At 29.5% G+C, this 27995-nt stretch overlaps 1 protein-coding gene across 4 annotated transcripts; it reads left to right on the top strand.

Moving 5' to 3' along the window:
* Positions 1–8: 8 nt before the first annotated feature.
* On the top strand, positions 9–27981 carry LOC111623184 (sorting nexin-29-like). 4 transcript variants are annotated; one of them, XM_023365670.1, is made up of 23 exons: positions 9–190; positions 16229–16299; positions 16366–16418; positions 16528–16608; positions 21437–21492; positions 21570–21744; positions 21815–21885; positions 22067–22222; positions 22311–22392; positions 22954–23093; positions 23157–23331; positions 23397–23488; positions 25611–25802; positions 25886–25949; positions 26021–26149; positions 26568–26653; positions 26726–26829; positions 26954–27070; positions 27140–27198; positions 27271–27367; positions 27427–27567; positions 27645–27784; positions 27856–27981. In XM_023365670.1, exons 1-23 carry the CDS (start codon positions 178–180, stop codon positions 27977–27979), a joined length of 2418 nt encoding a protein of 805 aa, XP_023221438.1. In that variant the 5' UTR covers positions 9–177; the 3' UTR covers positions 27980–27981. The 4 variants fall into 4 exon arrangements, with proteins under 4 accessions (XP_023221438.1, XP_023221437.1, XP_023221440.1 ...); XM_023365669.1 differs by having other exon boundaries at positions 25608–25802; XM_023365672.1 differs by lacking the exons at positions 9–190; positions 16229–16299; positions 16366–16418; positions 16528–16608 and adding exons at positions 17310–17385; positions 17495–17575 and having other exon boundaries at positions 21441–21492; positions 25608–25802.
* Positions 27982–27995: the final 14 nt, after the last annotated feature.

Raw genomic sequence — 27995 nt, 5'->3', positions numbered from 1 at the left:
CGTGCCCCCACGTGTCTGATGATTGAGTTAGGCGATGAGAAACAGAAAGAAATCGGGGTGATGCTAAAGGACATCGAAAACGGATAGATAAACGTTGATAAAGGGGATATTTACCATCATGTGTTCTTGTGTTAAGCAGGTTACAACATTTCAATGAGTAAAAGGCCGTTTTAAATCATGAATGTAAACAGTAAGTAAAGTTACAATACATAAAATGTTCCCATTGTTTATTTAGGATGCTCTTATGCTTGTTCTGCAATTTATTTCCTGTTTTCACTTTAATTTCAGCATTCTTCAATATTTCATCAACTTAAAAACCTAGAAAAACCATCTCCACTTCCCTCAAATCAATTGTTTCTTAGTGTTTTCTGAGAATTGACTTAATGTATTAAATTTAAAAATTAATGCTTAGCTCAATTCTAAATCAATCTTATCAATAATCTGTATGCATGTGAGAATGGATTAGATACTCCTTTTCTATAAGAATGCAAGCTTTAGTCTGTTGTGGGGCTCCGCGACTGATGCTTTCCTAATAGATATTGATTCGTTTTATGGGAGATTTAAATTTTCTTGTGTTTCGCTCTATCTAATTAGAATGACATGTGTTGTTTCCTTATGCTTCTAATGTTTTACTGTCAGCATTTGTGGCTATCTGGCGGGACTCTGCAATATTATGCCGCAACAGAGTGACTATTTTATGTCATCTTTTCTATTGCATTCCTATTTTAAGGATGGAATGTGGAGTCATTAACTCTCTCGGTGTGCTTTTGCTTATAAAACTTTATTGGAAAAATCCTGAGAGTCTAGTTGCCAGGAAACTGAAATTTTATTAGACAATAATGTACCGAAAGTACGTCTTTATTTATCTTCAAACTTTGGGTTAATTCATAAATATTATTTGTTATTAAATAAACTTTCACATCGCCTTAGGAGTTATTTACGTAAGAGTGTATGTAGATAAGGTATACGTACAAATAAATATTTAATTAAGTATGCAATGCATTTTATTGAAAAGATTAGACCAAGTAATTCAATTTATATGAAAAAATATTGTAAAAATTGCTTAATTATATATATAACAATTAAATTTAAATTAAAACACTTCTATCCTAGTCATCGTGTGTCAACTGAATTTGAATTAAAACAATTATTAACAAATCAAACAGCTTAAAACAGATTGTTAAACATTATCGAGCTGATTCCAAATGTATGAATTTTTCTAAATTATATATGCAAGAATAAATACTTGTTAATATCTATATTTACATTGAAAATCATCAAATAACTGTAATTAACATTCTGCAAGTATTGTGTTGTCTGAATGCATCCTGAAACTTGTTTAAACAGTATTTCGTGTCATTGACAGAAGCAGAAAGTTTATTGTTTCGTTTAATTTACTAATCAATTATTTTCTCTAATTTATGTACTTTAATTGTGAGCTTTAATTGCTTTTGTGAATTTCAAAAGATGCATTTTGAACATTTGTTCGACTGATTTTGTATAAATGAATACAAAAAAAGTCTCTACTATGTGAATTACTTATCTGAATTAGAGTGGAACTAGTTTACTAACATTCAATGCTTACAATGAGTCATACATCATAGAATTTTATTTTATTTTTTCCTCTCTTGTTCTAAATATACTACTACTTGATAAGCAGAAGGAATCTATCGTCATCTACCATTTAAATACAAAATATTGATCATTTTATTTTATCAAATTTACACAAAGAGGAAAACTAAAATTTTTTTTTTTCATAATTGCGTCATTTAAATTTCCTGTTATCAAATTAACAAGTAAAACTAGATACATAAGTAGCAGAATTTTATGTGCATATGACTAATGAATAGTGTATTTGTTGTAATTTTATCTTTATATTGGGTTAATGATCACTAACTAGTCTGTTATCATCTATAGCAGTGGTGGGCCAATTTCACATATGTAGGTGGACCCAAATATTTTGTATAATTTATATATATTTTATAATATTGTAATATTATATATATTTTATAANTAATATTGTAATATTATATTATATATAATACAATATTTCATAATATTGTATATATTTCACACAATATTTCTGTAATTTATAAGTAATGTATTAAATATGTTTTGTGGGCCAAATTTGGCCCGGGGGCAATAGTTTGGGCACTACTGATCTATATCATTGCTACTTTATAAATTGTAATTCTTTTATTCTTTTATTATTCAATCAGTTATGGTTATAAACATTAATTATATAATCATATATATTTATATTCAGTAGTGCAAGTTACCGATGCAATAACAATTTGTTTTTATTTGTCATGCTCTTTGAGCAGAAAGAAGTTCCACTTTGCCATAGACCCCTTCTGTTTTATTAATAATAAGAAATACAAAAACATAAAAATATTGGTTATGATTTAAAAAAAAAATACTAAACTAAATGTTGACTTTAGAGAAAATAACTCAGAATTTTAGATATAATTTTCTTAACAAAAAGTATCTGATAAGGATCAGTCAGATGATAGTGTTTTTAATTTGGCATATGTCAGCTGAATACTTCTATCATTCTGTTACATCATTTGAAGATAAAGTTTGTTATTCTCATTATTAAATTTCACTATTATTTCTGATCAGAAATATTTTAAAATAACTTTTCTTTTTTTTAATTATTTAATATGACAGAAATACTAAATTTTAAAATTTTAACTGTTGTGGCTATATTATTTATGCATATTTAATTTATATTTATTAAATGTAAATACTTAAATCATAATTTATGGGATGTATTATTAGAGAATTGAGTGTTATAAGGAAGTTTTATTTAAAAATCAAAGTTATTAATTTCTTATATAAGTTAATATTCATATTTGAAACTGTTAGATTTATCTAATCAGAATGTGAACCTGAGAATTTTGTATTTTAAATGATAACATTTCATTAAATATTGCACTCTTTTTAGTTATAAAATTTTTTTTTTAATGAAATATTGAAATTTAATCTGTAACAATAATTAATTGCATAATATATAGGAAAAAACAAATTTAAATTATTGTCTGACCTATTTTCTTGATCCAACCTTCCTTTACCTCAATTTATCTTTTTAATGGATCTGCCCGATTGTGACTTGTAAGTCATTTTAAAAAATTATTCTTTTTAATTTTTTTTAGATAAATTATTATTAAAATTTGGTGAAATTGCATTTTAAGATGATAAAATTTTTTGTTAAATGTTAAATAAAGCAAAGATTGAAAGTTAAAAATTATGCAAGATTTAATATTTGTTATCAATAATTTTCAATTTATCATCTTATCCTGTAATTTTTATATTAGGTGTTTTATAATCAGAATATGTACAGATGTAAATCACAAGACTTGATATCTGTTATGATTTAATTTATATCTGTGTGTAAAATATAGATATTGAATTAAAATATTAAACAGAATATTTTTTTAATTTTGAAAAACTAACTACTAAAAAAAATTAACTCATATTTTTATTTATTGTATTAATTAACAGATTAAAAAAAATTTTTTTATGAATGGCTGTAATAACCATTAGGCAAGTAAGCATGTGCTTAAGCCATTGGGGAAAAGTCGCAGAGGTGTGTTATAGATTCATGGGGTCTTGGGCGTATTTGAATTAGGGAACCCCATGTATGGCATCGACTTCAAACATTTTTGTTCAGGAAATTTTGGAGAAATCTCCTGGTATCCTCATTTGTTTTTTAACGTGACCTTTGTTCTGTGCCGGTGCATCCTGCTCCTGAACCACACCGGCAATCTAGGGTTGTTGAATATGGCCCAAATTTAAATTTTGATATTCTTAGTAGAGTAATGAGTTCAACAAAGATTGGTTGGGGACCCCAGGTAATTGCTTTTGTTGCTCATAGGATAACATGCTGCTGAGGGTGCACCGTAAAAACCTGCTTGCTATACTGTGATGCAAAACTGCAAACAATGCAACTTAACCAATGGCCACGAATGGGAGGCTCCAGAGTAAATGAAAAAAGTTGAAGTATTTGTTGGCATCATTCATTTTGAAAAATAAAATTCTATTTTATGTTTTATTATTGTGTATATTTTGAATTCATATACAGTATATGGCATTACTAAAATCTTTTTAGGGCTTCTAAATTCTTAATCCAGCTCTGTCCCTATGTAAAGATATACAATCAAACCTTGATTTAGAATCACTATTTGTTCACTTCTGAAACTGGCATTAAATTTAGTATGGCACTAAACAGAAGTGTATGTAATAATGAGTTATAAGTTCAAGTAAATTATTGTTATTTACTAGTGACACTTATTCGTAGCACCAATTCCTTGTATTAACAATACAACCCTTTTTCCATGATGTCACTGCAAAATGCCACTGAATAGTCAATAGTTTTTTAATTAAAATTTAACTAGAAACAGAAATAGTTACTATCATTATGTAATTAATAAGTACTTACTTAATTTTATACATATAATATCTACACAAAAATTTTGCTATTTAGACTAACAGCCTTCTCTCTGCAAAACTCGTCATGTTTGGTAACTTGTCGTCTCAAATCACATCAATGACATATAAGTTGAGTTTGGGGACACTGCTATATATACAGTATATATAGAGAAGTCTTCAATAGAAATCTAAACTAAATTCCTCAAGGTGGATGATTCTTCTGAATCATCTTGAAGAAACAGATCATAAAATAATATTGATCATTACTATGTAATGATAAATATCTAAGTTACAGAATTCATTTAATTTTTAGTTTGTAGAAGTAATGATGATATAGTATTTTGTCAATGTAAATTGTATATCAGAATATTAACGGCTTTACATTTCTTGCTTTTACTGTAAACAGGCTATTTGTAATTTAACTAAATTTACTAAAATATTAGTCTATTTACAATGTTATGCATCAATAAATAGTTTTGCAAATGAATACCTGTACTCTTAAGCAAACAACAATCTATTAGAACTAGGTCAAAACATGATGAGATGTTTTAATTTAAATATATAAAGCTACGTGAATATGTAGTTAAAGCTATTTAATTATCTAAGCCCGAAAGTTATATTAAAGCCAAACGATTGCTGGATTAAATCGCTCTATATTACTGTTACTATTAATAATTAAATACTGAATAATTTGGCCTAGAGGCAGGCATTAAGCCAAATTATTCAGTATTTATGTATTGATATTAGTGATATATAGCTCAATTTAATCTGGCAATCATTTGTCTGTATATAAATTTAATTTTCATATTTAGATTCTTGTTGAGAGGAACTATTTGAATAAATTAAAATAACTACTGTATAAATACTTAAAAAATTGTAAACTTTTAAGATCAATTTGAACATTATTTCTAGAAAACACACGCAAGAAATGTATTTTCTCCAAAAGGAGTTAGATAGATGACTGACATTACGACGATGTCAGAATAAAATAATTGCTTGTTATTGAGTCAATTGTAAATAGTGTTTTTATCTGCTTCACAAAATAACTAATCTTACAAACTCTTGTAAGCCAACAAAACAAAGTTTATTAAGAATAGGAATTATTTTATGACATATATTTAATAACAATGAGTAAATTAATCTTTAGTTGAAATATAAATCAAATAGATGTTTCGAAGAATGTTAATAAATGTCTTTAACAAGAAAAATATCAAAATAGAAATTAATTTTAAGGTAATGTAAAATGTTATCATTAATAATTCATGGAAATGAAATCAAATATTCTTTCAATTTTAAAGTAGACAGAAGAAATTATTGTAATAAAATAGATTTTTAGACATGCTTTTATACTTAATGGAGAGATAATATAAAATTAAGAAATATAAAAAAATATGTAGAAGGAAATACAAAAATTATTATAAGTAATTTACCCAAAAAGTATAAATTAGCTAGAAAATGTGTAAGGAAAAGGATAAAAATCTGATAAAAGTTGAAAATGAAAGTTTTTAAAAGGAAATCTTTTATTGCGATTAAAGAAATTATCTGTGTGTAGTTAGATTCCTGCTTAATTACTCCAGAGTCCAGACTAAAAGATGTAAATTGCATCTTTAAGATTATCTTTGCTAAAGGTCACTAGTACTATAAATTTGAATTGAACAAAATTAAATTTTAAATTATATTCTTAATAAGATAGTTAATTTTAAATTACTTTAATTGAACTTTTTCAAAAATTAATCTTTAATGAAGCAACAGTAGCATTACTCAGTTGTGTCTGCAAGGATGTAAAGGTTAATTCTCTCGTACAATTTTGTTGTTTCTGCAGTGTGAAAAGGATAGATGTGAAAATGGAAAAATAATGTTTTTATATTATTTTCTAATTATATACATTTAAACTGAAAGAATTTTTCATTATGACTGTAGTGTACAAACACTACAGATACAAATGATGTAAATGAACTGATATGGGAATCATCGATCTCGATAAAAATGTTAGACATGCATTAGTAAACGGGGGAAGAATTGCTGGATTGTTCAAAATTTATTTTTTCATAAAGTAAAATAATTGGGAATGAAATTCAATGGGTTTGTGTGTTTACATAAAGCGGTGAACCTTCTGAAATAATAGGAAAAGCTGGTTGATGTTGTCAAGGATGAACAGAAAGGCTTGACTGTCTTTAAAATGAATTTTCCTTGTATGTATATGATTATGGATTATATACTAACAGCAAAAAAATGCATTACTCTGGAAAATTGCATGCATGACTATATATTAATGTCCATGCAGAAATCTAAACAGAAAAAATTCTAAAATCAAACTTATTGTGCTTATCCATTTACATTTGTTTTGGAATTATAATATGGAAACTGACCTAAATGGAAAAAATCTTTTGGAATGGAGCAATTTTCTACATTAAAGTCTACTATAAGCAAGAAATCTGTCCAAAATGGAAATGAAAGTTTTCAGATATGAAGAATGTCGCTTAACCTGGATAAAACATCTTGACAACTTAAGGTGGTGTTCGTTTTTTGTTAATGTTAGGTTCATGTTTTTCTTTTCACTTCTGTTTGTGTTCAATTTATAACTCCAAATGAATGTCAGACTGAAATGATGTGTTGACTGCTTTAAATGTATATTTTGCATTAAATGTCTTTCTAGTATAGATTTTTGTTTTATTCTATAGTTAGTTTCTGTTTTATTTTTATATGTTCTGTGAGTTTGGCCTGTTGGAGTCCAAAGTATTTGTACATTTCACTATCATCCATCCAATCTACCTAAATAGATTCAATGATGTTTCCATTTCAAAGTACAGTAGACACCCCTATAAAACAGGTTCATATAATATAGATTCGTATATAACGGCAAAAAAATTGCGATCATATTCATATAAACATGCTAAAAGAAACTCGTATAATACAGTAAAACGTCATCGCCGACTCGTGTTGCGACAGGATTGGTCAAATCTAGACCAATAGCGGATATTGCACAAACTGTCGAGTTTAAACGAGCAGCGGACCTACCAAAAACCATTTATTATTTAACTGCCATAAAAATTATATTTATATTAATGATGTCTCCAAAGTTCAGCAGATTTTTCACAGAAAAATAACTTATCAGAAAACACATGCCCACCATTCGATGCACCACACCACGACAAAAACAAGCTTAAGCAATGGCATTGTCAAATGGTGCACACTTAGTAAGTAATCCTACAATTTTTTGTTTATAGCGTAGTTTATGGATTATTCCCAAAATATATGTGTTTTGGAAATGTTGAGTCAAATTAGTGTAGAATCGTTAATTTTATGGAAGAAAACCTCTCAAACAGCGGTAGTCCCTAAACTGCATACATGTCGGGCTGTAATTGGCTCATGTATTTAAGTGATTGTAAAACACAAATTCATATAAAATGGAACATATCTACCATATTATAGGGCGGTCTACTGTATAATGTCGTCCTCCTTTGATGTAAAGTGTTTTGTATTTGTCAGTTCTTGATTTCAAGGTATCCACATTCAATGTGTAGAAAGTATTAAATTTTAATAAATTATGCAAAATTTTAAAAAACTATTACTTTTTTATATGTAGTGTGAAAGCAGGGTCCTAAAGCTGTTGTGAAAAGTCTTGACCTTTTCAGAAAAATTACCATTACAACAGTTTTTCCCGTTAAATGAAATACTGTATTTGTTTCTGTTGTTATCACATTTTTATTTTCTTTCTATGTATGTAATTTTATTTTATTTACTTTTTAAATTACTAAATTTAACCCTTAACTGGTTTCGTAAATTTTACAATCATAACTGGTATCATGGGGGCTGCGCAGCCCCCAAGCAAAATTTGCCTTTAGAGAGCAAGTTTAACAATGTGACAGTTCAAAAGTGCATAAATGCTAAATGGAACCCTTCTTTAGTATAATCAACTTTTATTTATTTATATAATTTTCTTTACTTAATTATTACAAGAGATCACAAAATTGTTACAACTTTTGGTGTATGCTTTTTTTAACAATACAAAAATCTACCCTATTGTAAGTTTTTACCAAAGATATTTTTTTTTCTTATTCTTAAGAAACTAATCTTATAAAAAAGTATCTCTTATAGCCTCTAACTATCATTTGTTAAAAAACCACAGGTAATATAATCACTTCTATTTTTAAGACTCAGGAACATTTTAACGCAATTACGTAGTTCAGTCTTGAGAGTTATCACATAGTATTTTTGTAGTACTATGCACTTTGCAAATAAATTTCAAACAACTGTTGCACTTAGTAGCATATTTACCATCTTTTTTTCCAGCACAAAATGACAACATACTCTTTTCAGGAGATTTCGGCTTGATCTAGCAATTTGTATAATATTATCATCTATTAGCAGTTCAAATGATTCTTTGGTAGTCATTTTGAATTTTTGATGCAAGATTGAGATATCTTTGCAAAATAATTGTAAAAATAAAAAAAAACATAAAAACACATTTCCACAAAAAACCAACGTAACTGGTATCGTGGGGGCTGCGCGGCCCCCAGAAGGTACGTAGCTCCACCCTTGTAAGTGCTACACGGCCGAACATTTGGCACTCGCTAAGAGTCGCGACGTAATGAGATTACATAAAATGGCAGCTGCGCATGATATTTAGATTTGTAGAAAATTGTAAAAATATGATGCGTGGTGCGCGCGGCCCCCATAAAACCAGTTAAGGGTTAAATATTTGACCTGCAATTTGGAGTTACTGAATTCAATTGTGACCCACCTTTGCAAAAAGGTTTGCCATTGCTGTTGTAGATAGTACTCCAAAAAAACAGCAAGCAAATAATACTGGATAAAGTACTAATTATTTAAAATTTACAAGAAAATGTTAAAAATTTTCATAAGAAATTAACAGAAGAAAACAGATTTAATAAAATTATAAAAAATACGACATTTTCACAAAGGTGAGAACCTTGTTTCTGTCAGTCTTTCCGCCGTTTCATTTTTACACTATCAGCGATCCTTAAGACAATTCACAAAATCTTTTTTATCTTTCTTCTTTTGTTCTTTTCACACCTCAGGAACAAATGGTCTTATGGCAGAGTCTTTTTATGTAGGCTCTTACTTGCATCAATATGTAAAACATAAAAAAGATTTTCCTTTGGCAATGGCTAAAATCATAAATGTTTATGTAATAACATTAATAAAACTAATAAATGCTATTAATTAATTGTATCTACATGTAAATGTCACTAAGCCCGATGTATTAATAATAAATTAACCAATCGCCATTATGGAGCTCGGTTGGTTTATAATTGATTATATCTGTTATAATTAATAAATTTTCATCTAATATCTTTTAATTGTTTCAACATGTTGTTTTAATGTCAGAGTGAATGAAATGAGAATTTCTACTAATTGTAGTTTTTTTTTTTTATTTAACATCCTGCTTAATGTTATCAGTTTAGCTAACTGATTACATAAAATAGAATTTATTTATACAGTAGTATGATTAAGCATGCAAATAAATCTTTCTTCAATTTCATTCATTCAAAAATTCATTTATTTATAGTTTGATATAATTGTGTATTTGTCTTTGCAAATTTGTCTGTAGCAACAAATTGTATTGCTTCCAAAATGCACCTATATTTTTCTATGTTTCTTAGAGCCATCTTGATCAATTGAAAATCTTCAGCCAGTGAAGTTCTTTTCTTCCTCACTTTGCTGCTCTTCTGTCATGTCATATTTTTTCTATNTAAAATTGTAATGTTGTCAGCAACTGTTGTTCTGTAGTTAATGGCAATCCTCTTTGATCTAGATCAGGGGTGGCCAAACCGTGGCGCATGCGCCAAATTTGGCGCATTGGACGATTACAAGTGGCGCTTATTTGTCTGTTATTTGTTGTAAAATTTAGTTTATTAATTAATGAATAAAATATTTGTATAATTAGATCCAAAGTTATTCAAATAACATTGATATCAGCTTGTGAACTTGTTAAATTAACATGGACAATTTTACATATGTAAAAATATAGACTAATAATATGTAAGAACAATGCAACTCTGTTACTTTAGTACTAGGAGATTGTCCAATCTTACCCTAAAGTATGATTAAATAATGACCTAGTAATTTTCCCTGTTTTAATAAGAATGAGCAATTATTTATTGTGACATCATCACAATGCCGGGCAATTTTTAATCATATCTTTCATTTATTTAAGTTAAATATATGCTCTCCATCTCAAATTAGCAGTGCTTGCCCCTGTACATCATACTTTCTTGCTAGCAATAGAGTTTTGCCAGTTGTCTATCTAATTCATTTCAGGGGAAATTTTTAAAGCATCGGAAGTTCACATATAGTTAATCGGGGCCACCTGCTCCTAAGCTTTCTGTATCTGGTCTTGGCTTTTGTCTAACTCCATTCTCGAGATTAAGGAAGGACGGGCAACAGTGGAAATTTATGTCTACAACTTTTTCAAATTGCAGCCCAATAAATTATTATTTTTATATATTTTTTTGTGATAATGTATATCAATAGGATGGTTTGTCTTTTTAATTATTATTATTATATTTTACATAATTTTAAGATTTATTGTTAATATTTATAGAGATTTAACTCTACAGTATGAATGATTGATTGTCTTTCTATCTTTTATAGACAATGGCTTAAGCAGCAGCATCTTTTGCAATATAATTATTAGAGAATTTTATTATTCATATGATTGGAAATGAATACTTTTTTAACATCAGTTGATGATGATAGTCTAAAAATTTTCAAAATTTAAAATCCATTTTCATGTACAGTTCAAAGAGTGTTCCAACTATCTTAACATCATTGATTGTTATGACTACTATGAGAATAAGGAAAAGCTATAATTATATATATATATATTATTTTGTCAATAAACAAAGTTAAATTTTTGTTTTCTAAAAAATCCTAATAAAATGTCTTTGCAGATTAATTTAAGAAGTCTTTTTTGTGTCTATATGTATACATGTATACAAATAAAATTTATAAAAATTAAAAGTCTGCAATACTGCAAGTGAAAGTACTTGAAGCCCAATTTAAATCTGTTCTGACGTCTGATTTTAACACCAGTTTTCAAATTATTAAAATTTGTATTAATTTTTACTGAGAAAGCAGTCAAAATGTATGTATTGCTGCTTATAATTAAGTACTAACAATTTTTATTTTAATTTAAATGTAGTTATTAATAGAATATTTTCAGTTAATTTTAGTTATTTACAATCAGGTTTGGTTAAAAAACTCAATTTTTTTTTATTACTTAAAATAAGTTCATAAAATAAAAACAAATATCTACTTTATTGAAGCTTTCTGGTATCAAGTAATATCTCTAGTAATTTTGGGAAGTCCAGCCGTCATCGGGAGATACAAAAGAGCTTGATGGCTGTCACCTAAATCTGTTCACGTACATCTGGATTCATAAGAGGTAAGGAAGTTAGAGGTGGAGTGTCGACTGTCTTAGATAGAATCCGGTCATATGTGAACAGATTTAGATGATAGCTATTGAGCTAGCTTGACGACGTTTCTTCTAGACTCTCCTGAAATTACTAGAGAAATTGTTACTTAATGTGAGCAAGCTCCAATAAAGAAAATATTTTACAGTAAAAAATTTCTTTAAACTTTTTTAATTTGTTATCATACATTATTAATAGCTGTTATTTTATTGAGTAATCAAATGTATAAAATTATTGCTTTTCGCTAAAGTTTTGCAATTTATCAGTTATTTGACACTAAAGTGATGATGTAACTGTTTTACATTTTGCATATTATGCGTAAAAAAATAAAATCCTTGAACTACTTTAAAATTGTATTATTAATAATATAAAGCTTTAAGTACAATTAAAAAATAAGTTATTAATTTATCATTTAATTTATAAAACTTTTAAATAATCAGTATTGTTTTAATTAAGTATGCTTGGAAAATGAAATTGATATTGATTTTCTACCAAGGAAACAATTTAATTTAATTATCTGTTGTGTTTTTACAATAGGAAACTGCTGACTGTTTAGAGTAGTATTACCATTGCTACCCTGTAGATGAAAATAATTTTTCACCCAAATTAATTAATGCCCTTCAACAGTGGGGAAGCAAAAAGAATGATAATACAGTAGAGCCTCGATTATCCGACTCAATTGGGGACTGGGGTTGGTCGGATAATTGAAAAGTCGGATAACCGAAAAGTATGAAAAAATCCATTGTTAGTGTAGTATATTATTATATCCCATGTAATTAGTATATTAGTATATCGCTATTAACTTACTTCATCGATGTTAAGCCTAACAAAAATTTTTAAAATAATAATCGTCGCTATTGTATCGTTAAAAATTAGAAAATTAAGCCTTGTTTAAATACTGGCTCCCTTTCATGGTCGAATAAGTGTTGCCAGCTAAAACACGTAAAAATAATATTAAAGTAGCCAAGACATAGCCAAATATTGTAGCGCCACATCACTAGCGGACATTTGAAATTTGCCGACTAGGATGGTCGGTTAACCGAGGTGTCGAATAATCGAGGCTCTACTGTATTTCTAATTTGTTAACAGGTCATTCTCAAGCATGGAAAGTTGAAAGTGGAATGCTAGTGTTGAAAGGAAAGGACAGAGATAGATCCCAATACAATAAATGAGTGAGCGGTGGGCTATTATGGTGATGGTTGAGTTGAAAGTGTAAGGAGATATTGTCAGGCAGAAGGAAGGGATTCCTTCTTCTTGATATTTATTATATTGTAGTCTATTCCTTTATCCTTTTCTTCTAACAATAGCATTCCATTTTCAACTTTCCACATCTGAGCATGGCCATTAATTGGATCAAAAATCATTCTTTTAACTTCACCCACTGTTAAAAGTGCATTACTTAAATCAGTTCATCCATCATAATTTTTCACTGAAAAATTTTACTTGTAGATTATGGAACATTAAAGTTTTTTCAATGTTACTTTAAGCTTTTACAAATTTTGTATTTCATACATCAATATGAACTTTTATCTCGTTAGTTTTTCGAAATTAAATAAGTAATATATTTTTGTATCTGACAGTATTGTCAGTGCTGATAGAACTATTTGTGATGATTATGTGACTAAAATATTAATGATTTATTATCCATTATATTTTATATCTGGTTGCATTTGACATCAGATAAAAATTGAATAGTTTTTACTTCTAAAAAATAAAAAAAGATTTTGATAAAACAATTTAAATTTTTTCATATTTTATTCTTATTTTATACCTTAGAACATAAGTCTTATGGTGAAGTTGAACTTTATCTTGAGACTCTCATCCACATCAATGTGCAAAAAGTTAAAACTTCCCTCTGATGACAGCACAATTATAAAAATATAGAGTAGCTTCTTGTTATATTGCTCGTGTCAGAAGACAAACCAAATGAGTGCTGTATCTATCTATCTGTCTGTTTTGTCTATTTCCAATCTCTGTGCCAATTTGCTTCTTGTGGATTGTACTTTGTACAATGGTAATTTCGTCATCAATGATGAAATAAATTTCTTTGCCAGTAGAAATTCAATGGTAACTGATTATCGGCTAAAGTATTTTTATATTTGGAAAACAAAAATTTGCAATATATCTGAACAGTTAATATAACGAGGGCTACCATATTAATAAAATTTTTAAGTTATGTTTTCCCCTTATTATTTCTTAGTCAACTTATCTTCAATTTGAAATAATCGATTTTATCTAAAATGACGATATAATTTGAAGATAAACAATCTAGAATATCATAAAATACATTCTTGTATTATATCTAAAAATGTATTTGCCTGAATAATTATGTCAAAATAACTGTAAAATCCCATCACTCTGTTTATTTTAAAACTCTGTGGCTAATTTTTACAAATTTAAAATAAATACATTAGGTTTTATAAAAAACAGGCATTCTGTGATCCGAAAAGTATCATTTATTTTCAGATAGATTTATATATTTTATATTAATCATGATGATATGAAACATTGAAGAGAAAGGTTGATTAGGAACAGGAATAATAAATAAATAAAACGTATTACTGGAGCCTCTAACCAGTGTGTAGAAAAACAAAAACTAAACAACTTTGTAAAAACAAACATTTTCCAAACACCTTCTGTGTCCTTCCTCAGGTTATAAGGAATCCAGCCGTTTTACCTGAGGAAGAACACGGAAGGTGTTTGGAAAATGTTTGTTTTTACAAAGTTGTTTAGTTTTTGTATTTCTACACACCAGTTAGAGGCTCGAGTAAGTACGTTTTATTTATTTATTATACATACTCCAGTATGCATGAAGAAGTTATATAGGAACAGGAATTGATCATCAGTCAAGGGTTATAAATGATGACTTTGAGAGCAATTTCAGGGTCCCAAACCTGCTTCCAAAGACTTTATATTTTGTATTTTTATATAATACAGAAATAAAAATAGCTTTTATTATATTAATTACATAAATTTGTTGTCTTTGAAGATGTGTCCAACACTATCGAAGTATTAAATTATATTGTGTGCACATTTTCCGAAGGTCTTTTCAAGTATGTCAGTGAAAATAGATAATATAAAGATATATAATTTTACCTCGTGTCAAGTGTAATTAGATATGGATGATATATTGCAGTGTTCTATTTCCAAATGTCAATTCTGTATTTTATCTTTATTCGATGATAGATAGAATGAATTGTTAGGGGTTGAAAGTTGTAATAATACCTCTTATACAGATTTAAATGAAAAATACAAAGTATACTTTGTACTTTTGCACTTGTTAGTAAACTTAACATCCTTTAATTTTATAAAATTTCATTTATTTGGAAATTGCCAGTATTAAAAGGAGTTTTGAGGTGGTGTATCATCATGCACAACTAATCTGATATTTAAAATCTTTTATTAGAAGAGTAAAATATATTAAAATCATTTTTTAAAACTTAAGGATTGTATAATTACTAGGTAAACTTTCTATGTAAACTGTTACATGTATGTTTGTCTGTGTGTTTAAGGAAATAGCAAATGTAATCTACTTAATAAAGCACAACTTGAAACTTAATCAAATTGCGCAATTAGTTAGTTTAGAATTACCAAATTTCTCTTTAAAAATATTTGTTTTTTGTCAATCGGAATAATAATAAATTTATTTTATATAATTTTAATGTTTAGAATATTNTTTTTAAATTTATTTAATGGTAGTTTGATAGATACCTGCATACAGTAGAGACATGAATGCCAATAAGATCAGCAGCTACCCTCTGGAAGCTTCCAGTGGCATAAAATCGTAATGTTGTCAGCAACTGTTGTTCTGTAGTTAATGGCAATCCTCTTTGATCTAGATCAGGGGTGGCCAAACCGTGGCGCATGCGCCAAATTTGGCTGAATATAACTTTCCTTTATTCTTCTTAGAAATAAAGTAAATTTATTACTAAATTTTGAGGAGGATTATAAGTGTCTAGCAAATTGCCATTATTTATTAATGTCACATGTGGGTAATTGCCTTTCTCTATTAAGATTACATCATTTAATTCCGAGTAAAGTGGTACTTCTCGGAGATTAGCATCCTTGGACTCAATCCAAAAATTTTGCGTAAAGTGATAGACCTGTAAGTTCACAGTAGTGGTATGAAACAAAAGCTATTTAGCTGTCATTGTTAGGAATTTATTGTTAGTTGATACTGCATATCTCGATTTTCAACTTTTTGCACGTATGGAACAAATGAAGATATTGCGTAAAATTGACTTCTTCATTCAATATTATAATAAAGACATTGCTAAAAATCAATAATGAATTATTAATTAATTTTTTTGTTTCTCAAATTGTTTATGAATAAAACATTTTGTATAAATTTAAAACAGGCGAATCATCCAAATCTTATGAAGAAGAAAGACAGACTTTGCTCTTGCATCTTTTGGATGCTGTTAAACAGGTAAATTTAAAATATTCCTGAGTCTAAATGTTCTTGCATCTTAAATATTCTTGTCTTTCTCTCTAGTGTCAAATCAGATTTGGAGGGAGGACTGAATTAGCCACTGAAAGTGATAGCAGGTAATGTATTATTTTTAAATTGGATAAGAAAACACTAAACACTCTCTTTCTGGCACAGAATCTCTTAATTTGAATTGACAATTATAATTAATTTGTTTTTTATTTACAGAATTGTTTCTCTCTGCACTCAGTTTGAAGCTGTATTACAGCATGGATTTAGAGGGAATAATAAGAATTATTCAGCTTTTAGGTATGTGTGTGTGTGTATATATATATATATATAAACAATTTTTAAGGTTGTAATTAAAATTTAATAACTAGTATTTTTTTTATAAAAATATTAATACAAAATATTGTATTTAATAACAGTAACAGTTGATCGACAGATCTTCAATTTGAAATAATCGATTTTATCTAAAATGATGATATAATTTGAAGATAAACAATCTAGAATATCATAAAATACATTCTTGTATTATATCTAAAAATGTATTTGCCTGAATAATTATGTCAAAATAACTGTAAAATCCCATCACTCTGTTTATTTTAAAACTCTGTGGCTAATTTTTACAAATTTAAAATAAATACATTAGGTTTTATAAAAAACAGGCATTCTGTGATCCGAAAAGTATCATTTATTTTCAGATAGATTTATATATTTTATATTAATCATGATGATATGAAACATTGAAGAGAAAGGTTGATTAGGAACAGGAATAATAAATAAATAAAACGTATTACTGGAGCCTCTAACCAGTGTGTAGAAAAACAAAAACTAAACAACTTTGTAAAAACAAACATTTTCCAAACACCTTCTGTGTCCTTCCTCAGGTTATAAGGAATCCAGCCGTTTTACCTGAGGAAGAACACGGAAGGTGTTTGGAAAATGTTTGTTTTTACAAAGTTGTTTAGTTTTTGTATTTCTACACACCAGTTANTTCTTGCATCTTAAATATTCTTGTCTTTCTCTCTAGTGTCAAATCAGATTTGGAGGGAGGACTGAATTAGCCACTGAAAGTGATAGCAGGTAATGTATTATTTTTAAATTGGATAAGAAAACACTAAACACTCCCTTTCTGGCACAGAATCTCTTAATTTGAATTGACAATTATAATTAATTTGTTTTTTATTTACAGAATTGTTTCTCTCTGCACTCAGTTTGAAGCTGTATTACAGCATGGATTTAGAGGGAATAATAAGAATTATTCAGCTTTTAGGTATGTGTGTGTGTGTATATATATATATATATAAACAATTTTTAAGGTTGTAATTAAAATTTAATAACTAGTATTTTTTTATAAAAATATTAATACAAAATATTGTATTTAATAACAGTAACAGTTGATCGACAGACAATGCACACATTATTTTCTCACCTTTTATTGAATATTCACATTAATAACTTATTAAATTATGCAGAATAATTATAATACTTTAAAGAATTAATCTCATTTGGTTTGTAAAATCTAACCAGTGGTAAAATTTATTTTCCGAGACAATTTTATTTCCTTAAGTAATAATTTCTGATGAAAAAATTTGAGATGTTTTGGGATTTCTTTTTAAAGATTAATTCTTTCTAATTGATGTAATTACAGAATTGAAAGACTTTTGTTGTTTTAAATTTTGTTTAAAGTTATTAATCTTGATGAAATGTATAATAGATTTTGCCAAAATTAGATTATCCTGACAATAATTATGATCGATTTTACAAATATTTCATTTACTGAATTAATCTATAACAAAAAAATGTAGACTATTTATTAGGCTTGTCACCTCTTCAATTTTACAGTGAATAATAATTTACTAACCTAAATTCAAGTATCAAAATTATTGGTTGATATATTAATAATATACTAACCAATTTATACTCATTATTAATATAAGTGCAGTAGTAATATAATATAATATATGGTGTAAAGTTGTAGATCCAATTCCCATTGTAGATCCATTTCCCTGCTTGCTTTTCCCACTTATTTGCCACATAGACTATTCATAACAAAAATTTCAATATGTAGGGGGCAACCAGGACAGAATGGAACCCTCGCAGCCAATTGCAAAGACAGAGGTTACTGTTAAACAACTTTTAACAGCCAAATGGCATCTAGACGTTGGCTGGCTGAACCACGGTTTAAATGCATTGCAAAGACGACTATTGTCTATTTCCAAACGCCATCTAAACGAATCTCGGCAAAACGTTGACTCTTATTTTCTTCCCTCTCTCAGGAGTCATTTAATCATTTTTCTGATGTCATTCGTTTATGACGTCAGAAAAATGGCAACAATGTGTTCAAATCATGCTGGAATTTTTCTGAAGAAGAAAAAAGTGTCCTCCTGGAAGTTATAAAAATTATCCTGCATTTGAGGAGAAAGGTTACAACAATTGTATTCTGGGGATGAAAAACCGTATGAGAGATGATACAGAATGAATTTTCTTTGCTGTTTCCTAGTCAGTCTGCTCACAGCAAAACCTTATTCTTATTCGTTAAACAAGACCTCATTCTTATTATAAATTCTCTATCACTATACAAAAACTTTTTAAATTTATTTAATGGTAGTTTGATAGATACCTGCATACAGTAGAGACATGAATGCCAATAAGATCAGCAGCTACCCTCTGGAAGCTTCCAGTGGCATAAAATTGTAATGTTGTCAGCAACTGTTGTTCTGTAGTTAATGGCAATCCTCTTTGATCTAGATGCTTAATTTCATCTTCAATACAATTTAAAATACGAACAAATCCAGATTTAGAAAATCTATACCAAATTCAAAATTTGTCTTTGGAATATATTTCTAAAGGATTATTCCGATCTTGTATTACCCTTTCTCTCTTCGTAATTGTTGAGATTAATAATTTTCTTGATTCGTCTTGATTACAAGATTTATTAAATTAAATGAATGATATCCATTATAACATAAACTTTGCAACCAACAAATAAATATGGCGACTTCTACTCAAATAAAATGGTGTCTAAACCTGCTGTCAATGGAGTCTAGAAAGTTGGTCAAATAACTTGTTTCTAATTGCTGTTTAAACTGTGGCAAGCAAGAAACGCCGTCTCAGCACTGAAATTTTTCTGAACCGCGGTCTACACGATCTCTAAACTGCCGTCATCATTTAAATATTGTCTCTGCAATTGGCTGTTAAGATTTAAACATTGTAAAATTGCAAATTGCCCTAACCCTGGGCAGAATGAAACACTTATTTTTATTACTTAAAAACAACCAATGTAAAATTACATTGTTCTATAGTTTACTTTGCATTATGTAAGTATTAGTTGTTAAAATTAGTTGAATTACACAATTCATGCACCATCTACTCCAGTGCACAAATTGTGGGCCCATATGAGGCAGCTCTGACAAACAATCCATCCTTCAACAAGTCTTGTCCTGGATTCAGAGGTGAATGTTGTTAGTCTGTTAGAAACTGAAGAATTACAATATAAGTATATGAATTAGTTCAAAGTGCAATACTAAAGAAATAGGAGTGCATATAACATTACCCTTTTGACTTATCATGAGAATAAGAATTAGAAAAATTACAATATCTTGCTGGAAAAAGATATGAACTGTTTTCTCATGTAGTTATCAACTTGGTTATTTTGACAGTGCAGACATGCACAAGAAGTTCTCACAATATATAGCTAAAAAATATAAGGATTTGTTTTGCAGTATCCCTTATATCTTCATCTGTCTAATTCTGAGTGAGGATTCCATAATGGATCTGACCTTGTTTACATTTCAAAATGCACCTCCACACTCAATTTAATTGGAAAAAAACAATTTTTATTTAAAACACACAAATATTTCCTTTCAGATTTCTTCCATCCAAATTGAACATACAACAACCTTCAGATTCCAGAACCAAAAAATGTTCTTGTTTTCAAATCAAATCAGTCAAACATTTTTTTTTTTTCCCAGAAAAATATTCCAATTCCATGAATATGTGATTCACTTTGCTAGCTTGGGTCATTTCTTCCCAATATTCATAAAAAAACTTTGTTACATTCAGTCTTTTTGAACCAAATCTCATTTCTTTTGCTTTAACTTCATAGTGGCAGTTCAATCCTCCCAACACTTTCTCTGTGTTTCCTCAGACTAACCTTGTCAATCTCTCCCTTCACTCAACCCTGTTGGGGTTCTGTCCTTCACAGCTGACTGAACCCATAAAAAGCTTGCTTGCAAAAAAAAAAAAAAAATGTATACAGTAGAGCGTCGGTTATCCGAAACGTCAGTTATCTGAAGGAATTCCAGTCGACAAATTTAAATTTTTGCCAGTGCTGTGGCGCTGTAATCTTTAACTATGTCTTTGGCTACTCAAATATTTTACGTTTTTGATACTAAATTAACTTCTGAAGTATAATTTTTATTGTTTTTATATTTTTCAATATATTTATTTTGTTTGTACAAAATAAAAAAATAATTTTTAACGATGCAATAGTCTTCATTAGGCTTAACATCAAAGAAAATTCGAAGCGACATGCAACGGAGAAAAATTTCAACACGGGATAAATTAATATATTTTTTGGTACATAATTGGTTATCCGAAAAATAAGTTATCCGAACAACCCCAGTCCCCAATTGATTCGGATAAACGACGCTCTACTGTATATACTTTTTTCACTCTGCATTATTTTCCATGCATCTTATAGTTGATTAACTACTTTTTTATAACATTAGAAATAGGTTGAGAATTGATTTTGATTTTAATGGTAGCAAGTTTTTCTAATAGAATGCATGATTTGTGTACTCTGCGAAAGTACAAACATCCGTCCTTGAGCAGGATTCAAATATGTGATCTGACAAACACAAAATAATACCTTAATATTGATCGTAACAGGATGTGCAACAAAGAACTAGCAACTGACAGTATACATATGAGAGTGCCTATTAACTGCCAACTTTTACAAAAAAAAAAAAAAAAAAAGTGTACACATACATCAGTGTCTTTTCATGGACACTGCCATGTAGAATATTGATTACTGGATGTGACAGACTACAGAGACTCACTGTACTGTATTGAATGTTAAAAAGCCCCCTCTTTTTAACTATTTAAATGTATTGAAAGAAATATTTTTCAGACAGGTTACCGAGATAATGAAAGGATTAAACCTTAAAAATTTGGAATCAGAGCCAGGTAACTTATTCGAATTAATTACTATCGAGGGAAGTTTATGATATTTATAATTAAATTATGCAAATTTTATTTTGCAGCTTTCTGGCATTTTGTGAGAACGATACTCAATAAACACGAATACGAGAGGTACCTGATGTTAAAAAATACTTCCACCGATGTCGGAAGAGGCCGGGCTTGGCTCCGATCTGCACTTAATGAACGTTCTCTGGAACGATACATGCATATGATGCTTGCTGATGCCACTCACATTAGGTAATTCACTTGTCCTACCAACTTATTAATGATGATTCAAATGTTTTTTTATATAATTATTTATTTATAGTCAGTTTTATGAAGACTGGGCATTCTTGATGGACCAAGAAAGGAGCAGTATGCTGCCCATGATGTCTGCAGGTGATCATTTTTAATTTTCTTTAATATATACATTAGTAGTCACATATATTGCATCACCTATTGTATATTTATATTTGGTTTGAAACATACACAAGAAAACTTAACTTAAAATTTAAAAATTTTGTATAAAAAAATAGTTACCTTAGACATAAAATTTATTACTTATTGGAATTTTACATAGGTCTGGGCTCTATATTATTTGCAATCAACATTGACAATCCGGATCTGGACATTTTTGACTATAATCGCGTGGAAAATAAAATTACCATTAACAATACTGAAGAAGTTTTAGATGAACCATTACCCATAATTGCAAAATCTCTTGGTGTTCATTCTGGTAAGCTGTTTGCATTAAGATGATATTTCAGATTTAGTGAGCAGTAATTCTAATTTACTTATCTTTTAATTTATTAATTAATTCTTAGGTGGAAAGAAGAGGAAGAGAAAAAAACCAAGCTTGCAAGTTATATCATTTGATGATAATGACCTGAGAGAAAATGAATATGAGTGAGAAAATTTGAATTTATACTTCTTAACTTCTTACATATAATTAGATAAAGTTGCAGCTCTGATATGATATGGTTGGGACCTTATCAAAACTGTAGACCAAGCTCATAGGAGTAAAAAATGGTCTACATATGACCCTTTGCAAGCTATAACATCCCAAAATCAGCCTTTCTGGACCCATGATAGGCTTAACAGAGCAAGCAGTGTGACTCTGATTATGTCCCAGTAGTAATAGTGTGCAATGGTGGTGTTTCTTATTTTTTATGAGCTTTTAGCTGTCTGTAGTGAAGTGAAAAACAGTTGATTTTTAGCATTGTTTGGTGAAATAGTTTGATGTTTTTCCACTTTTAAACTTTACCCCATTTTTGAAGGTCTTCAAAATTCCTGATAGGCTAATTTCAGAGGAGTTATATCTCATAAAGGGTCATATGTAAACTGTCAGTTTGACATTTTCACTCTTATGGGCACGAGAGTCCCAACCACCTCATTCGGAGCTGAAATTTTATTTATAATTATACTGAGTTTAAATTATATAAAAACATTCTACAAAATTATTTTTAGAAATGTGAGTCTTCCACCTTCCTACAGCAGTGCACCCCCAACATGTCTTTCTTCTCCAGTTGTTTATAATGGTAATTTTGGTGCTCTCACAGATTCGGTCATGACTGACGATACTAACCAAAGGTTCTCTAAAGATTCAGGTAATGTTATAAAAGAAGCTTATCATTCTCTGAAATTAGACTGATGGATTTTTGTTAATTTAGATAAAAACATCTCAAAGAAATCCGAAGAAGTAATTTCGGTTCTTGCTTCTTCAGAAAACAAATCGGAGGATAGTGATAAGTTGATTAATGGTAACATTGATTCCGATCAAGACATTCCATCTTTTCGTGTCCAAGATTTGTCGACCAAAGATGATGTGTCAAACGTAGAAAATGGGTAATTTGATTAAATAATTAGAATGATATTTATTAAATTTATATTAATTATTTTATACTTGATAGTCTCCCTTCCAAAACGATATTAACACCAATAGATAACGCTTCCATTGGTGAATTAATTCCATTAAATCAAGGTGATGATATTCAATCTTCAGGTAAGCTTCTTTTGCAAATTAATCCCATGAATGTCATATTTATTTTTAAAATAGTAATCAAAGCAGATTATACAGATTTTTTTTTAAACAAATATTTCTTAATTTGATTTGAAAATAGTTCTAACAGGTTTATCGCAAAGCATAATATATGAAGGAGCAAAATCTTATGTAAAACTATATTTTATTTTGATAATGGATCTTAAGCTGAATAGTATATTTGTTGTTAAAAATGGAAATATATTGGTTTCAGAAGCAATGCCAAACTGTAACTGATAACGTACTTAAATAGAATTGCGGGCTTTCAAACTATTGAAAAATTTTCAAGCTTTAACTTTGTCATCAACCATAAGAAACATTCTAATTAAAACAACTTATTTTCAAACATCTTCAAATCTTTAAAAGAATAATATTAAATTTGTTCTCTCTTCTCTTCTCTTCTTAATCCTTTACTCCTTTAAACTCACTCTACACTAACACAAAATCACTTCAAGTAAACATTAAATAGCCATTAGGACTTTCCAGTTGGTTTCCTATTACTTTGTAACCACTAAACTTAATTTTTAGGGACGTCTCCCACCATCATTACTTTACAAAACTTGTCAGCATCATTCTCTTTTACTACTTATTACTTTAAGTGTACTACATAAATGTATGATTGTTCCATTGTCCTTATGCTTGTAAACTATCCTCTCCTCATATCTTTTCAATGTTACATCCTAGTTTCCAATATGTTAATTGTATAACTCTATATAACTGTTTCTATCTTCATTGCACATGCTTCCTATTATTTTAGATATGAAATTCTACCTTTCTCATTTCTTATTCTTTCAAATACCTTTCTTTTCTCATATATTAAATTCTTCTGTGTCTGCTTCATGCATCTGCTGATAATCTTATACATTCTATTATCTATTTTTCCGTTATTCTTCCTCCTTTCTTTTTAGCATCCCTCTTTTTTCCACCTTATCCTGTATCTGTTCTATAATCTTTTTATGGGAATGTGACCCTTTATATACTTTTCTCACATCTAACTAGTTTTAAATTTGCGATGTGTGTACTATACCTGTAAGCTCTCCTTGACAAATTAAATGTAAGTTAGCGGCTACATACGCTCAGAGGAACTAGCTTATATAAATAAATTCTCTTGAATTACTATTTCTGACAATGGATTTTGTGATAATCCTACCTTCTGAGTGTAATAAGCTCATCAAGGACAAAATGCAATTGTTTAATACAATTACCATTAACTTCCTAAAACTTACTGTCCTTCACTGATACTGGAAAATGGTTCTTTAAGGCTATCATTGTTATCTCGTAAACTTCCTCTGTCACTATTGAAGGATAGAAACTTTTGTAATGTAACATAAATAGATTTCACCTATTTTGTTTTGGAATGTTCCTTAAATCCCAGACCACTTGCTCACAACTTCCTAGAGAAGTTTTCCTGTCAACTATTGCTTCCAATGTTTTTCGTAAGTACTTTCTAAACAAATTTTAAATATCTTCTTTCCAAATCGATTCTAATCAGTCACCTTTCTTTGTGTCTTACAAACTAAATAACTCTGGAGACGGAAAGCTTGAAGGAATTTTCGCTTCCATTTCTTTTCTTTTCATATTTTCTCAATCTTCTTCTTGGGTTTCATTTTAAATGTCAATGCTTCTCTGCTCCCTGCTTGTAATATTATATTTTTAATACCATCAGGTATTGTTTCCTTGTTTTTTTTATAACAATATCTTTTCCTTGTCTTAAAATAATTAATTAAACCTAATTCTCTATTTTCTTTCCTTCTCAAACTATTTCATTTGCTAGCTTCATCTTCCACTTGTCTATCTCTTCTGTCTTTCTTAAAATATTTTCTGTGCAACCTGCCTTCAGCAGAAAGAACTTTAGAATACAGCCGTAAGCCCTTTCCATGACTTTATTTATCTCAACTCTGCATTTTTCCTTTCCTCTCTTTTAAGGATGTTGCTTCTCCCTCTTGACATAGTTCGGCTTCTACATTTTATGAATTTCAAAGTCGAGATTTAGTGAAGAAATGTCATTCAAGTTTAAATTATTAGTATAATCTGCCGTAGTTATTTGTTTGTAATTAAGCAACTCATTTAAAACTCTGCCTAGAAGATTCCGTGTCAATACCGAGCTATGGAGAAGAAACCGAAAACGCCGCGGCCGCTCTGGCGGTTGCCCAGAGGGGCACAAATTGGGGAACGGTTGGACCGTCTTCTCAAACTTCCCTCAACTCGGCAGTGATTCTGGCAAATAGAAAACCATCAGAACCCAGAAGCAGAAGTGAAACGCTAAGCATGAGTAACGGTAACCGTTTCATTTAGAAATATCAAAGTAATATAAAAATTTTTTATGAATTTTGTTAAGTCTTTTAATTTTTCTAATTGTAGACGAACTCAGGGAAGCTCTTTTGGTTGTCTTACACAGAAAAGATGAACTGGAAGAGACAAATAAGTAATTCTTAAACTGTTTTAGTAACCACAATGTTTTCAAAATACTAAAAAAATGAAAATTTTTCTCTTTAGCTCTCTAAGAAACTTGTTAGACAAGGAAATGGAAATGTGTGCAGGACTTAGGGCAGAAATGGAAGAAATGAAAAAGCAGCACGAGGAGAAGAATGAAAGGCAGGAAATTAAATTGCAAACGCTTTCCAGGTAGGTAACAGTTTTAATGGCTTTTTACTGTATTTTGATTAAGATTACACAAAGCCTTAGGAAAGTTCTGGCCATGGCCAGACTGCTTTCCACTGCCGTTATGAGTGCAATTCTACTTTCAAATTGCCGGTAGCATATAACACCAATGGACCAAACCGGTAACTTTTCCATAGGAGAATGGGTTATCCCTAAAGTATTGCTTTCTTCCTTTCCAACAAATCTCTCCCGGAGAGATTTAGAAATTAGAGAAGTTGAAATAAATAGGTAAGAATTGAAAGTAAAATACCAAGCATATATAATATATTTTACTGTAACAAAGGTTGGAGATGGAGAAATCTTTTGTTTGAAGAATGTAAATTAATATAGCAATAATGGAGTAAAATAAATAGTAAATCTTAATTTACTACTTAACTTTCAGAGAGAATGACCTATTGAAACATCAGCTGAAAAAGTATATTGCTGCTGTTCAAATGTTGAAGAGAGATAGTGTTAAAGCTCAAGAAAGTATGTTCTTTTCCTTTGTAGTGTGCAATACTTTTTTCCCCTGCAATGATAAATTGAAAAAATCTATTTTAGCTTTATCCGGGATGATAGGAGATGTACAACCAGCCATTCCCGAACCTCGGATATACATTGATCATCAGTACGAGGCTGCAGAATATGAAAAGAAACTTGTCCAAGTACGATTTAATAATTAAGTCCATTTTGAAATATTTTTGGAGCAAGAAAGTGTACATGAAAAATCTTTGTTCTTTTGACATTAATTTTTTACAATTTAAGTCTTGCTTTTGAAATATATTTCAGGTAGCAGAAATGCATGGAGAATTAATGGAATTTAATGAACGCCTCCATCGTCTGTTACTCCAAAGAGAAGCAAGTATAAGAAGACTCAAAGAAGAGCTTGTCGACTTGAGAGGTCCGGTGAGTGGATTGACAGATTATTAACTTTTCCATTTTTAAGATGAGGATATTTAATAAATAATCTTATAGTTGCCGGATGATAATCAGACATCGGATGATGACATTAGCATAACGTCAGATTACGATGCGTAAGTCGACCCCTCACTGTTTTTATCTGTAGCAAAAATTATTTACCATTAACTGGATGTTTTATTTGACAGATCCTCGCAGACGGCTGCATCCCGTCCACTCATAAATATATGGATACCGTCTGCTTTCTTGGCCGGTCGTACGACGGATCTTCATCATGTTTATCAGGTAGAGCACCTTTGATAAATTTTATAGTGTAACCAAAAATGATACTTTTATTGCTTTAGGTATACATTCGCATAAGGGATGACGAATGGAATATTTATCGGAGGTATGCGGAATTCTATGCCCTGCATAAATCTCTTAAAAAGAAACATCCTATTGTTAACACTTTTGATTTTCCACCAAAGAAAACTCTCGGTAACAAGGTAAATATTTTTTGAAGGCAATCGGGAAATACATTAACCAATAGATTTTACATCTGAATGTTTGTTTTATTATGCAGGATGCAAAAGTTGTAGAGGAGAGGCGACGGCGCTTTCAACATTATTTACGTTCCATTATTAACTGGATGCTCCAGACAAACTCTGACCTAACTAACAATCCCGACAGAGAAACTATAATTTCTCTACTACCTTTCTTCGGGTAATTTTAATATTTTATCTGTTGTTGAAGAAATTAAACAATATACTAAACTTTGTTTTTTTCCTTCCCAGTGAGAAAGAGAATGATACAAAATCTCAGTCGCCCCGAACAGTCAGCAACCGATTGAGATTTGCGGCTCGGAATTCTCCGCCAACTGGAGCGGAAAGACCCGTACAACACTACATGGGCTTATAGAACCAAAAAAATATTT

The sequence above is a fragment of the Centruroides sculpturatus genome, unplaced genomic scaffold (genome assembly GCF_000671375.1).
Source record: "Centruroides sculpturatus isolate CEXI.00-Female unplaced genomic scaffold, Cexi_2.0 scaffold8, whole genome shotgun sequence".
Lineage (NCBI taxonomy): Eukaryota > Metazoa > Arthropoda > Arachnida > Scorpiones > Buthidae > Centruroides > Centruroides sculpturatus.
The sequence above is the reverse complement of the archived record's forward strand: the minus strand, read 5'-3'. Positions and strand labels throughout refer to the sequence as shown.

What these genes read in the sequence shown, in the direction of transcription:
- LOC111623184 (XM_023365669.1), top strand. An exon ending in ATCTCTTGGTGTTCATTCTG is followed by an intron (nt 22,223 to 22,310) that starts GTAAGCTGTTTG and finishes ATTAATTCTTAG; the next exon opens with GTGGAAAGAAGAGGAAGAGA. An exon ending in AACGCTAAGCATGAGTAACG is followed by an intron (nt 25,803 to 25,885) that starts GTAACCGTTTCA and finishes TTCTAATTGTAG; the next exon opens with ACGAACTCAGGGAAGCTCTT.